This window comes from Mus caroli, chromosome 13 (genome assembly GCF_900094665.2).
Source record: "Mus caroli chromosome 13, CAROLI_EIJ_v1.1, whole genome shotgun sequence".
Taxonomy (NCBI): domain Eukaryota; kingdom Metazoa; phylum Chordata; class Mammalia; order Rodentia; family Muridae; genus Mus; species Mus caroli.
The window spans coordinates 91,538,872-91,553,095 of NC_034582.1; the positions used below are offsets into that span (position 1 = coordinate 91,538,872).

Sequence of the window (14,224 nt, forward strand, 5' to 3'; positions counted from 1 at the left end):
TAAAACATTTTCTCAAAATTTGATGATTGGGGTAGGGGCAGTACATCTTTTCCTTTTGAATCCATTCTAAATTTTTATTCCCATTGTTTCAAGGCTTCCATTGTTCCTCTTTTACCAAATTGGGTGTCCTTTCAAAGACATCCAACCACAGATGTTTCTTCCTCGTGGCCCACATTCATTCTAAGACAGCAAACCCAGACTACGAATTCCCTTCTATCTATCTGTGCTTGGAAAAAAAAAGGTGGGTCAGCTTGTGTTTTTCAAAGACCATTTTTCTTATTCACAGTAGGAGACAGAAATCGCAGTCGAGTCAAAGAGCAAGTCCAACTTCTTTCTACTTCTGTGGCCTTAGTAAAAGTCTTATCTTGTCAGTTCAGCATGGACAACCTTCAAATAAGGGGAAAAATGAGAAGCAAAACACATTCAACCATCAAGTTTAAGAGCAATTGAGCCTTAGGTCATCTGTAGAAATGTAGACAGGGACAAATTCCCATGGATTCAGTTTGTTTCTTCTCTGTCTCTATGATTGTAAGCAGCATACAAGTGAAAAGCCTCTGACCTGCTTGTCATGTGTGTTCCTTGAAGATGGGACTTTTAAAAAGGGAGACATGAGAGAAGGACAGGAGGGAGACATGAGGGGAGGGAGGGAGAGAGGGAGGGAGGGAGGGAGGGAGAGAGGGAGGAAAAGAGAAAGAACTGACTTTATTCACACACTAAATCCCTCACACAACCTCTTGTGACAGGGCAAGTCTGGGCATAGGGAGTTTCTAGGATGCCTGTCTGTCGAAAGCCTATACACAGGAGCAAACAGCAAGCTTTGTTTGAGAGCATGTGCCTTCAACAACCAACGTACACATTTGTACCGTCTAGGACCTTACAGCTGCCTATTACATCATTACATTTGGACTTACTTTCCACAGTCTGTAGGCAGTGGGGAGCAGAGAGTTGAATTTCGGACACCAGGATAATGAGCCCCGCTCCACCCCAAGACCAAAACAAAGGTCTTCTTTGATGCTCTCTGTGTCCACATCTCAGACAACTCATCTGCTGCTGTGAGACAAAGAGGAGAAAAAGGGGTCTGCCAGTCTAAGTAAAATTGCTCCCTCCCCCAAGAAGGAAAGTCTAGAACTGTTTCAAATCATTAGCCACTCCTTGCCAACCAGGAGAAGGCAGTGTAAGGATGCTGCTCACAGGGACCGCTAAACAGATGCAAAGGGACTAACTCACAGATACTGAACTCATGCCTCATCCTGACCTATACTGATCTTGATCATCACTAATATTTTATTCAAGCTAAAGTTAAAAAAAATCATGTTCTTTTCTCTTTTTTTTAAATTTTAATCAAAAGGATTAGTCCAAGCTGAAATCAATGTTGTCCAAATGAAACCTGAACCAGATTGACATCTAGTTCCCTTTCTCATCCCGAAGGCATCCCATGATAATTTGCCCATGGCAGTGGACAGCCAGTCTCCCTCTTGGTAGCTACTACACCAGTGACAGCACCCCTGGCAGGCTGGATGAATAATTTAACTCCAATCTGCAAATGTGGCCTCCCTGCTAGGCCATTTAAAAACCATTTACACAGTCCAGTTTGATTTTCAAGTGTTCAGACAGATGACGGGTCATTTGAACCTACCTGTCCAAGAGCATGTTTTTGTATTATCCTTATGCCTTGTATAAATCAGACCAAGAATGGAAGACTGGGCAGACCACTTGGCCACTTCACGTAATTGTTCTGTCTGGCCTGGGTGGATGAGAAATTCAGTGGTGTCAGCAGTGTTATTGGTGGTGCGTTTTACTTGGTGGGGGGAGGGGGAAGTTCCGTGGCCAGTGCCTTCACTGCTTTGCCTGACCGGCTCCATTTTTCTCCTCCCTCACGTACACACCCTCTTTAATTACTAACAGCAAACAGCGTATTCCACACACTTCACAACATCTGTTCTAGCCTTAATTAATCGCTCACACCGTCTCCATAGCAACAGTGCTTAGCAGGCTCAGACTCCACATTAGGAAAATCTTCCTGCAAGTGGGTGACTCAAAATATGGCCTTAACCGAGATATGTTTGCATTAATTCTAGTGTCAGAGCTAATGAGAACTTTGCACCGGGAGGTTTGCCTAGAAGGATCAAGTTGTATGATTACCGTGGTAAAAACAACAGCTTTAAACCGGGAATGGAAGAAAGCACTTTCCTTTTTGTTTTTTTTTTTTTTTCAAGATATTGCAAAGAAGATGAAGAAGAAGAAAATAAACCTGCACAGCTACCTTTATGTTGCAAGAGATTCCTATCCTGAGAAGATTGATGCCTTTCACGAGGCACATGACTGTTGTTTGCAGGGTAGTTAGGAGACCGCAAGTGTTTAAAGGCAGATCTTCAAGGGGTGCTCTGAGCCTTGGCTCCTCCGACTTTAATTAAAAGCCCATTGTCCTTTGCTGGCACCTGCGTATGCCTTACACCAATCACAGGTTGCCTTGCCAGCAGTGGCAAGGTGGACCCAAGCTTTCCAAGCAGGCTCTGGAGCTGCCAAGGGAAATGGCAAACTCGCTCCCGTGAATGTTTTAGCTCCCTGGCCCATGCAGACCCTCTCGCTGATGCTGGCTGCATTTATGTTTATATTTGAAGCTGTTAGGTTAGAGATTGTAAAAATAAGCCTTGGAAAGTGCCAGGAAGCCTGCTTAGGCAAAAGGTATGGAGAACACAGAAAAAAAAAAAAAAAAAAAAAAACAGGAGTCAGGCACTTACACCTGAGTGGTATTTCAAATCAGACCAACATATATCCGTCGTTAAATGTTTAACTTGAGTTGCTAGCCAGAGGTAAACCATTCACTGAGTGACCCGTTCCTTCCTCCTTCACTGCCCCCATCCACACACAGGCAGGTAACACAATGAAGTCATCTGAGGAGAAAGAAGGGAAGAAAAAAAAAACCCAGACAAAACTAACAAGTAAGCTGAAAATGAATTTTAACAGACAAGTAAGATTCCTTTTATAGAAAAAGAACGTCGTCCTCCTCCTCCAGTGAGCATCTGGAATGGGGAGAGCCTCCTAAATGCTCCCTGGAGCTGAGACTCCCTGCATCCCTGCGCACAGCTGACACCTGAGCTGGCTAGAGGTGGAGGTAAATTAAAGGCCTATGAATTAAAATTCATTAAGAGGATGGGAGCTGGGACTTTTGCAGGAATATAAGACATTTTTTTAAAAAATACAACTATAGAAGCTAGTACAATTAGTAAAAAGAGAAAAGAAAAGAGAAAGGAAGGAGGGAAGGAAGGAAGGAAGAGAGAAAGGAAGGAAGGAAGAGAAAAGAAGAGAAAAAAGTGTTGGTTGTTGGCAGTATTTAAAACTCATGACTTGCCCGCCTTTCCAAGAGTTATATCCTGGGCAGATTATTGGAATTCAAGTAATGCCACATTGAAGTTTCTCAGCCATGAAGCTACACAACCAGTGAACCGTGGTCCCACTTAAAGTTCTCCTGCCCCAAGCCATGCATGGTCAGCCACTTGAAGTGACTGTTGTGAACCCAGCAGCGAGAGTCTGAGAGCTATGGCTGGGTCTCTTGTTCCTGTTCTTCTGCACATGCTGAGACGTCCAAAGACTCTTTCCTTCCTTCCTTCAGTATCGAGCTTGGAGCTCTTCCTCTGAGCTGAGAATCCTGTACCCTTGGGTCTTGGATGTCTTTCCTTGACACAGGAACATGAGCTTTGAAAACCTGAAGAAGGCCCTGGCTGGTTTGTTTCTCAAGCACAATCATGCTTGTTTCTTCCTCACCCCTCTACTCCACACATGTCACTTTTAGAGTGCTTGCTGTGAACCATTTTGTGTCCTGGGCTTGTTTCATATAGTTCTCCATATAACTCTGCAAGGAATAGCTTCTGCCAATGTGCCCACTTTATAGATAAGCAACTTAGCCCAGAAGCAAAGCTGAAGGCCTGTCCAGCTGCCAGCTGGCAGTAGGTTCCTCTCTCATTGGCCTCCAGGGGCACAGGTGTTGCCTAGTGTGAGCCCACACTCTATGAATGGGATCCTTGGGGTGGTGGAAGCCAGGACTGCTAGAGGCATTTAGGAAGCAGAGCTCAGGTCTGTTTGGCTTTCCAGTATCTTCTAACTGCCCCTTTTACTCTGGTAAAGGGATTTGCTTTTCTGTTGCCTGCTAAAACCATGACGGATGTAACTTATAGAAGAGTTCACTTGGGCTTATGGTTCCAGAGGCCTATTGTGGTGGTAGGGAGATGCAGCAACAATTGTCAGGCAGGAATGGAAGCCAAGGACTCCCATCTTGAATGGTAAGCATGAAGCAAAAAGAGCAAGCTAGAAATAGCAAGTCTTTAAACTCTCAAAGGCAGCCTCCAGTAACATACTTCCTAAGCAAGACCATACCTCCTAAACCAAACCAAAGAATGCCAGCAGCTAGAGATCCAATTGCTTGAATGCCCAAGAGTATGGGGGATCTCAATCTACCACAGGAATATCTGTGCAGAGGAGACAGTCTGGAAAGAGCATAAATGTTTCCTCATATCAATCATAAGTTTCTGGAATCTTCCATCCACGTGCCTCATCCCTCTCTCCCTCCATTCCTCCTACCCTTCCTTCCTTTCTTTCTTTCTTTTGATTTATCATTACCTAATGATAAATGAAAATGGGTTCTGGGGGTGGAAGCAGAGTTGACAAGAGGAGAAAGCAGAGACAGAAAGCACAGCAGCTTCTTCCCTCCTCCCTCCACCATCCTGCGTTGTGTGTCATCACACAAACTCTCAGCTTAATCCCAAAGAAGCACTCGGATGCTCTCTTCTGAAAGTCCACTATAATCTGCACCCTCAGGGGATCCCAGGGACCAATTTACTTATTCTTCATTACAACTCCAGACCAAGGAGGCAGACATATCAATGCCCATTTGACTAGAATCCACATTGCTGGGAGAGGTTGGTATAGAATGGGGGACAGAAATTGCATTACACTTTGAGAGCATGCTAATATAGAAACCAATATTCCTCTCCACTCCATAGTCTGGCTTTTTGCAGAACTTGGTCAGTTACCAGGGAACGACGGGTGACTTCCTTGTTTCCCCGCTCCATGTATAAGGGTGATTGGAGAGGCAAAAAGACAATTTCACAGGATACTTGATCCAGGAGAAGAAACCCATTATGGGCACCTCCAAATGCCTGCTGCCACATCTCTGTCTTCTCATTTTCTATTTCCAGACTTAGACTCACATGTGGCTCTCTCTCCCTTGATGGAAATGTCTTCTCTGCCTACTCTTTCTATTATTCAAGCCTCAGGCATCCCTTTCTTTAGCCTGCTCCCCCCAGTCCTACACATACCAACCACTAGCATCCTCTTCCTCTGAGTTCTCATGGCAACCTGCACGTCTCCATGTCATTTTCCCTGCCATTGTTAGCATTATCTGCTCATCAGTCAGTGCAGATGTGCACGTGCCTTCTCATCTTCATTTTGTCCCTGACAGAACACTTCGCCTCTTGCTTGCAGTCAATAAATGTTTGTTGACCACGTCAGTGACAGGACATTTAGGGATGCAAATAAGTTGAAAGCTAACATTGTGGGCACTAGCCATCTCTAAGGACTTATCATCCTCCACTCACGTTGTTTGGCAAGCAATAGCAATCTTTTTAACCTTTGGAGCAAAGCTGAGCAAATTTTAGTAGATTGCTAGAGAAGTTGACACCATATATGGAGTGACTACCACGCCCTGACTCTCTGTTCTAACCATAGTACTTAACTGTTTAATCTTCACAACAATCCTATAAGGCAACTCTCCTCATTTTTAGAGAGGAAGAAACGGAGAGGTGAAGCAGAGCATCAAGGACACACAGCCAGTAAAGTGGAGCATTTGCTGCAAAACCCATCCTCTCAAGGGCCGAGAGCTGCGGCCTTCTGATGGGAAAGACAGAGGGGTGGGAGAAGAATCGCCTCAGGTCACAGGAAGGATCGCCGATGCCCTTTTATTACCTGTTATCTTGTGACTGAATTGTGTTATCTTCTTAACTTACATGACATGCTCATTTGGACACACATGCCTTTTTAGCAGCAAGTGTTTTTTTATATTTTTCTGAAAGAACAGGGCTCCTGCTGTGAGTGCCGGAAGGTGGATGGATATAGCTATTACACATCCTGATGAAATGCAGAGTAACTTGGATTTGTGGTGATGCTTACATTCCTGCTGCCCGCAAAGGACAGAACAATATGCTTTTCATCCCAGGACAAAAGAATGACAGCTTCCTTTAAGCTTCACCTTGAGGGGCACGGTGGGTCCTTGTGGGAGACACTCATCTATGCTCTGGGAGACAGTAGTCTGCTCAGAAGGTTAGTGAATCTGTGTGGGCGTCAACATCCTCTGTTGAGTTCTGTTGTAGCTTGTTCAGGTTACTCTAAAATATCATGAGCTAGGTAACTTATGAAAAACAGAATTTTACATCTCAACAGTCCAGAAGCCAGAAGATCCGAGAGCAATATGTTAGCAGATTTGATGTCCGACGAGGACCAACTTCTGAGTTACAGAAAAGGTCTTGTCACATCCTCCCTATGATGAAAGGACTTATGGGCTTTTCCCGTGGCTTCTATAAGCACACTCACCCCATCTATGCAGGATCTACCTTCAGAATTCAATCACTTTTCAAAGGCCCCATCTGCTATTGAGATAGCTGTAGCTATGTGTTTAGCATAGGAATGGGTGCGGTGGACAGACAAGCCGTTACGACTCATTACACAGTAAAGACATGAAAAGAACTTCCAGAGGAAGCTTGGTCATCTAGCTGCACCAGTTAAAATAGAAAAGCACTAGATAACAGCATGACCAAGATGAACCTATGAATCCCGATATCTCAAAAACTGTCCAAGCTGCCCCAAGAGTGTGGCATGGAGACCTGGGTGTTTCACAGCCTGAAGGTCAACTGAGTACAGATTTTAAAGCAGAACTCCATGGGGATTTTTTTTAACATCTTTACATATTTTTACTATTTCCATCTCCTCTACCATGAGAAAAAAAGATATTTATAGTTATCAGAGCGAAGATATAGACGGAAATAACTCTAAGCTTTCCATTCAAAGTGTATAGGATTCTGAGATCAGCTTTAATGCAGACAGAAAGAAACTTTTCTCCCTAGGTGTCTTTGGGGGTGGAGTGGGGCTCATGTCATTAGGAGTTTGCCTCAGAGGTAAAATAACAGAGTTTTAGTAAGTTGTCCGAATTTTAATGACTATCCCTGCTGGGGAAAACTTAGTCACTGGACTTTTTAATGCACTTTAAGAAAAGCATAGATATACAGGAGCTACAAAAGGGAACCTCTCCAAAGAGTCTTTAAAGCTTTAAGATTTGACCTGTTAAAATAGAGAGACAATGTATAACTTCAGGAAAAATAAGTTGGGATTCGAGTGACTGCCCTTCCCCCCACCATGTCTCCCCGGTTGTAGCTGCAATTCTGGATGAATGTAATGGTTGCCTCCAACCCCATTCCTTTTCGGTTTCCATTAGGACCAATTTGCGTGTGTGAAATATGTGTTTTGCTATGGTCCTAGGTTTGATATTAAATTTACAGAGTAAAATAATGAGGCAAAAGATATTTATTGACACTGACCAGAACATGGACAAATATTTCCAAAGAACAAGATGAGAACATTTCCTGGTTTATTTTCTCACAGAGAGCCACGGGTACTCTGAAATCAAGAAGTGCCCTTTGTCCCTCTGTAGAAAAGCCCAGGCAGACAGCAAGCTTCACCAAGAGCTAGCCCCTTTGTCCTTCTGACCTACAGGCTGGGTTCCTGCAAGTCAACTGTAGTCCTTGACACTCAGTCCTGCCTAGGAGGCCCAAGTGAGGGCTCTCTCTTGGGAGTTTCACTATTTACAGCTAACATGTCATGGTGGAGGCTCCAGGCTGGGCTAAAAGATGGTGCTGAAGAGACTCTGAACCCAGCAGCATCTGTTCAAGAGAGTGAGCTACAAAGCAAGGTGACCCAGGTCCCAAGCGTGTCCAGACTGTGTTCCTGCACAGAGCCCACCCAGTACGAACAGGTTCTCAGGACACAGGGGCTGTACAGTGAGGGTGACAGCTCCCCAACTCTGAAGACCCCAACATTCACACGTAAGAACAAAGTGAGAAAAGGTCTTTCCCAAAACTTCCTCTGCCTTCTTTGTGGTATCAAGGCTACTCACAATAAGCAACTGCTGTGATATCAGAAATTCAGCCCCGGAAAAGATCATTTTCCAAATCAAAATGGCTTCATCCTTATCTCAAGATGCATTTCACACTCCAGATGAATGGGTACACAGTGTAATGTGGAATCTCAAAGTGAAAACTTTTTCACATCCTTCGGCTCACTCAAGTGAAGTTTCTCCTCTAGAAACTCAAAAGTGGGTGAGATCAGCTAAAGATGACACACACGGAGCTGGGTTGTTTTTTTCTTTTTTAATAATTTAATTATTAGACTCATGCCAAAAATTGAACGTGCATGGAATATTAAATATTCTTCTTAAAGCAATTTGGGCACAGAGAATCACACACTCAAGGACTGGGGCTGAGGAAAAGCTCTCCCCAAAGTGCCAGTGGTTTTTGTTTGTTTGCTTGGAAAAACAAATGGCCACACAATCAGAGGTAAACAATGTTTTCTTCAGCTCCGTCTCCAGCATCTCCACCGTGTCCAGTCACCATCGGAAGACTTAGTTTTGCTTCTGTTGTGAGTGTCTGTGGCTGGGGGCCATGCTGATTGGAGTCTTGGGGATATGAGGATTCACTCTGGAAGGAGTCCAAATCTGCAACTGAAAGACATCATAGGTTACAGGAGACTCCACTTGGAACCCACAAGACAGATGACACTTTCTGCTTCACAATTAGGAAATAGAGCGGCCTTGTGGTCAACCAAAGAGAAAATGCCCAAGTCCAGGAAGACGGGAACAGAGCAGCTATCTAGTGAGGACATCAATATTCAGTCATGGGCACAAGCATCCTAGGAATGAAAATTGCCTTCACAGAACACTCTTAAGGGAGTGTCAAGTGCATAAAGACTGGTCACATTCACTGTTGCCAGAGAAAAGGATTCCCACTGATCTTAAGTGGGTTCAGGCCTCAAAACTGCAGACAGCCTTTTGTGCATCACAGACTCTGTATATATCTTCCTTCAGAATGCTCAAGTCAAGAATTGGTCTCAGGATGCATGGTGGCACACACCGTGTTAATCCTAGCACTCTGGAGGCGGAGGCAGGTGGGTCTCTGAGTTTGAGGCCAGTCTGATCTACAGAGAGAGTTCCAGGACAGCCAGGGCTACACAGAGAAACCCTGTCTCCAGAAAACAAACAAGCAAACAAACAAAAACCAGCCAACCATACAAACAAACAAAACATGGTCTCAAGACTCCATTTATCTTGGGTTTCACTAGTGTAGGCAAGGAAGGGGTCAGGAAAAAGGGGGCTGAAGAGTGAAGAAGACTGTCTATCCACCCACCATACATGTCTGCTAATGCTACACAAAGGACTTTGCAAGAGCAGCTAGGTTTCTGGGAAAATCTTGCTAACTGCAACTGTAGCTGGGCTTGCAGTTTTTTTTCCTGGTTGCCTAGCAACAGCAGGCACTGTCTCCCCTTTTCTGATAAAAGCTTCTATATTGTGCTTTAAGGGGGTAGATGAAGGGGTGCTTTGATTTGAAGAAAAAAACATACTTGCTCCAAATCATTTTTATGGCATTTCTCCCAATATCCAACCTCCCCGAGGTAGCAAAATTACAGGTAAGCAGCTCCTGGTTAAAGGCAGAGGCAAGCAGATCTGCATGTGGAGTGAGGGCAGGTCATCTTGAGGTCTACCTATTTCTATCTCAGTCATCAAAAAGAAACCATTATCCCCTTTGCCACATTTTATCCTAAGCCACCGTTATTTAGACAGCTATCATACCTGTCTCCATCCTAATGATAAAATGCTTCTAACCTTTTCCTCCAGACAGGAAGCTTGCTGCTAGGGAATGCAGTATGGATGGCTGGGTAAAAATGAAGGGCAGTATGTCCCCACGGGGCTTCATCATTTTGCTATCCCTCAGGTCTTCCCTTTTTTCCAATAAGAGGTGGGGATGACTGGGGAGCAGCCAGGGCCTTAGGAAGTAGAGTCAGATCACATGACTCTGAAATAATGGAGGACCCTGGGGGTAGGGTGAGGAGGCAAGGCTGCCTGCTTCAATCAGAGGCACAGGCCAAGCCTAACTCTTTTTTTTTTTTTTCCTTTTTCTCCTTGAGACTGGGTCTCTCATATCCTGAGATAGCCAAGGGTGATCTCGAACTCCCAATTCTCCTGACTTTCTGGGTTGTGGAATTACAGATACAAGCAACCATGCTCAGTTGATGTGGAACTGTGGAACACTCATGGTGTTCTGGATATATGCTAAGCGGGCAGTCTACCAATTGAGCCACATCATCACCAACCCAGGAAGAAAACCTCTTACGCTGGGGGAACGTGACTTTAAGTCCTGTATCCCAAACACAAGGAGCGCCTTATCTAAAGGCTCTTGAAGATGCTTCTGAGCAGGAGCCATCACATCTGTCAGCATCTTCTCGCCACCAGCCGAAAGCTGTGCCAAGTCTTTTACGTTCCACATCGCTTTGCAACTCAAGATGTAACCCACAGTTTACAAATTGGGAAACTAAGGCGCAGGCTAGTTCAACTTTTTGCCCAGCATCACACAGCTGGAAGTATCTGAAACCTCAGCTTAGAGAACTTCAGGGCTCCAAAAAGGTACCTCCCTCTTCAGGTCTCATGACGTCACTTCTCAGTGAGCCGCAAGTGACTTGCCCCAGCTCTTTCAGGTTACAAGATCCTACATGTCTAATATCTTCTCTCTACTCACCCTCCTAAAAGATAGCAAAGAAAAAGATGTACTGAGCCCCTTTAAACCAATGGGGCAGCAATTACAGGCCTAGCAACCTCCCCTACATGGTCAGACAAAGGCAAAGATCCCAAGCAATGATTACAAATCAACCTGGGCAAGACTACAAATCAACCAGAAGTGCTTCCCCACCCTATCTGACCACTTTAAGAGACAGGGTATGCTTGTCTGTGGACATGGTGTTCACAAGATCTTAATTCCTCTCCCAAGCTCTTGGAACAGCTGGTGCTGATACAAAATGACTTCAAAGGAAAAAAATCTCAACACTTTCATCTAGCAAATACTGGCAGGTTGAACAGGTCACCTATGCTGCAGCAGCTGTGCCCCTCTGCCAATGGCCAGCCCTTGCCAATGGATAAGCCAGCCCTTGCCAGTGGATGGGCCAGCCAGGACACACAAACCATTACACTGAGAATGGAAAAAAAAAAAATCACCCATGGAAAGAGGTGGTTGGGAGCTGATTGCTGAAATGTGATAGCCCCCAGGCACACTCCTGTAATCCATGAAGCTCCTAGCCTTTTGGATAAAGCAGAGTCCAAAATGCCCAGGAGTCTGGCAATCTGGGATCTCATTAATGGCTTCAGGAGAAAAGCAAAAAGCAAGCCAAAGAACCAAATGCATATTGGGGAAAAAAAATTCTCCTATCTTTAAAATGATTGGCTACAGTTCCAGAAGACTGGGACACAATCATGATCATGGAACAGGAGTGTGTGTGCATACACACACTTGCACATGTACAGAGGGGAGCAGGGCTTTAATCAGAATATTTTGGAATGAGGATGAATACGTAAGAAAACACTATTTCTACCAGGACATTGGGCCCCAACTGGATGCTGCGTGGCCCTGTGTCATCCAGGGGGAACTCAATTTCCTGCTCCCCGTTCCTTCTTCATGTCTACCTGAACTATGCAGACAAGGTCAGGCCGTTTGATTTTGAAATAGAAGCCATGCTGTGATTTCTGATCTTATTATTCTATTTCTACCCCCGAGAGAACTTTAGCAGAGCAACTGTGTGTTTCTGAAAGCCAGCCACCTTTTCCATATTTCATTTTACCCCAAAGAAAGTGATCCTTACACAGAACCTGAAACTGAAAGTATATTTCTTCAAATGGAACCTCGCCGGTTCAGAAAGCAGAATTCTTGGGGAGTTCAAATGAAATTATTCCATTCCATGGGTGATCAAAATGCCTGATGATTCATGGAGAGAAAAAGAAAACTTTCTTATTTTTTTTAATAAACAAAGAAATATTCATGGGATCAGGATCTAGTGACCTGAAAGGCAGGCACTATTCTAATGAGACACAATTTCAAAACTGCAACACTCTCCCTTCTGACAGGATAATTTGAACCTCACCACATCTCTGGAAACAGAACAGAGGACAGATTACTAAGCCTAAAATAGAGACAAATAAACTGAAACACATTTTAAAACCCAAAAGTCTGGCTCAACCAAGTGGAAAAGTAGAAGCCTAGTTCGGGGCCTCGTCTGCTTCAGACCTGAGCTACCGGCTTACACACTAACATGTTAACTTTCAAAGGAAATCCCCACAGCCACATTGTGAGGACCACTGTGGGTCTAGGCTAGCCCTCTAATGCCGCTTCAAATGGCAGAGACTGTCTCAATCTGACTGATATCATTTCTTTTTCTTGTAGATGACCCTTGCTAAGGGACATGCATGCACAAGCTAAGATGGTCCCCTTAGTGACAGCCTGCCTGTTGACGCTGGTGTGTGTGGCTCTCGTCCTTTCCTCTGTTCCCTAATACTGGAATGTCTAACACACACTGAAGACATTTGGCCCTCCACTGTATCACCATAATTAGTATCATTTTGAGCCAACTTGATAATTAGCTATTTTCATTACCAGCCTACAAATGGTTCAGAAACCATCATCAGTGTTATATCTATGATGAACAAAGTAACTCATAAACTGTGAAGTGATTCAAATCTACACCATGGGGTGAAATGTCGCCCTGGGCAAGTCATGAAGGATTGGGCTTGAAATCCTCTATTTGGGTTCAGTGACTCTACAAACAACATTCTAGAAGTAAAGACAAAACAAAAGAATTCACAATGCAATCAAATCCATTACTTGAAGTTGCATTTAAATGAATGTTTATAAGGGAGTCATCTTTTTTTCCATTCATCTGTCTTCAGCCTTCTCAACAACACATGTTTGAACAGAGCCCACACATTAGCCTTAAAGGGCTGGGAAACTAACTAGTACCATTCATAGCTGCAATCTACACTTGATCTCTGCTCTTGTGACCAGCAAATATAAGAGTCGCTTGCCAACAAGACAAGGCTTGTCTCTAATTTGAAGACAGGTAGTTAGCATATTCTTTGTCTTTTCCTGAATTTTCTGTATATGAAAACATTTTATTTATTTACATATTTATTTTCTTGTGCATGTACGTGTGCGTGTGCGTGTGTGTGTGTGTGTGTATTTCAGATCGAGTCACACTGTATAGTTCAGGCTGACCTTGAACTCATGATCCTCTTGCATCTACCTCACAAATGCTGGGACTACTAGTATGTGCTGCCACATCCTTCAGGAAAAGCCACTTGCAATCACGACCATTTTGAAATGAAAGTTTTATTTAACATTAATAACACTATAACTTTCATCCTAGGCATCGGTGCCAAGGTCTGAATGAACCCAGCAGCATAGCAATGGCCGAGGACCCAGACGTTCGGGGTGCAGCAAGCATGCTTGGTCTACTCTTTTGAAACCATTGATGTCACATTGTTTAACCCTTCTTACCTCACACAACAGAACTCCAGATCTCCTGAGCCATGGTTCTGCTCTTGTTTATTTTAATCAAGATTTCTGACTTGTCTTATTACTACTATGTCCCTCATGCATGTCCCCAAACTCAAACGTCCCACCATCCTAGAATAACTTCTTCTCCAAGAGATGACTTTATCATTAATGTTTCAATTCTCCAAAATAATTTTTATATCCCCATTTAGTCACTGATTCATGCCTCCACTCTGAAACATTTAAAAAATCATTTCCTGATGGCATCACTGGCAATCATTATTTTTTTCTCAGGAGCATTAATGTACAGCATTTTCCCTCTAATGGAAAACATTTATTGCACAGAGCTTGAGGTATCTTCAGAGCAAAGGAAAACGGGTCTTTGTCCCTAATTTTGCTCAATTCGATTTTCCATAGTGAGCCACAAAACAGGATGTGGGCTTCTGATATGAAAAGCAATCTAGGGTTGACAGCTGAAACAAAAAGAATTCTAAATTAGTGTTGTGATTCTGTTTTTCCCTAGTCTTTGTGTACCAATACTGCACCTAAAATAAAGTAATGAGAGAGGGGGGAAGGAAAGAAGAGGGAGGGAG

The 14,224-nt window shown here is 43.9% G+C and overlaps 1 protein-coding gene across 3 annotated transcripts in view; it reads right to left on the reverse strand.

The window, feature by feature from the left end:
* Positions 1-7,561: 7,561 nt before the first annotated feature.
* The window catches only part of Arhgef28 (Rho guanine nucleotide exchange factor 28), a 297,229-nt gene continuing 290,566 nt past the window's right edge, over positions 7,562-14,224 (reverse strand). For 2 of the 3 annotated variants that reach the window (XM_029468326.1, XM_029468327.1), the window contains one exon: positions 7,562-8,764. In XM_029468326.1, coding sequence (XP_029324186.1) covers positions 8,595-8,764 — 170 coding nt within the window. In that variant the 3' untranslated portion in view covers positions 7,562-8,594. The remainder of the gene's footprint in view (positions 8,765-14,224) is intronic. The other variant, XM_021180313.2, reaches the window with a different exon arrangement.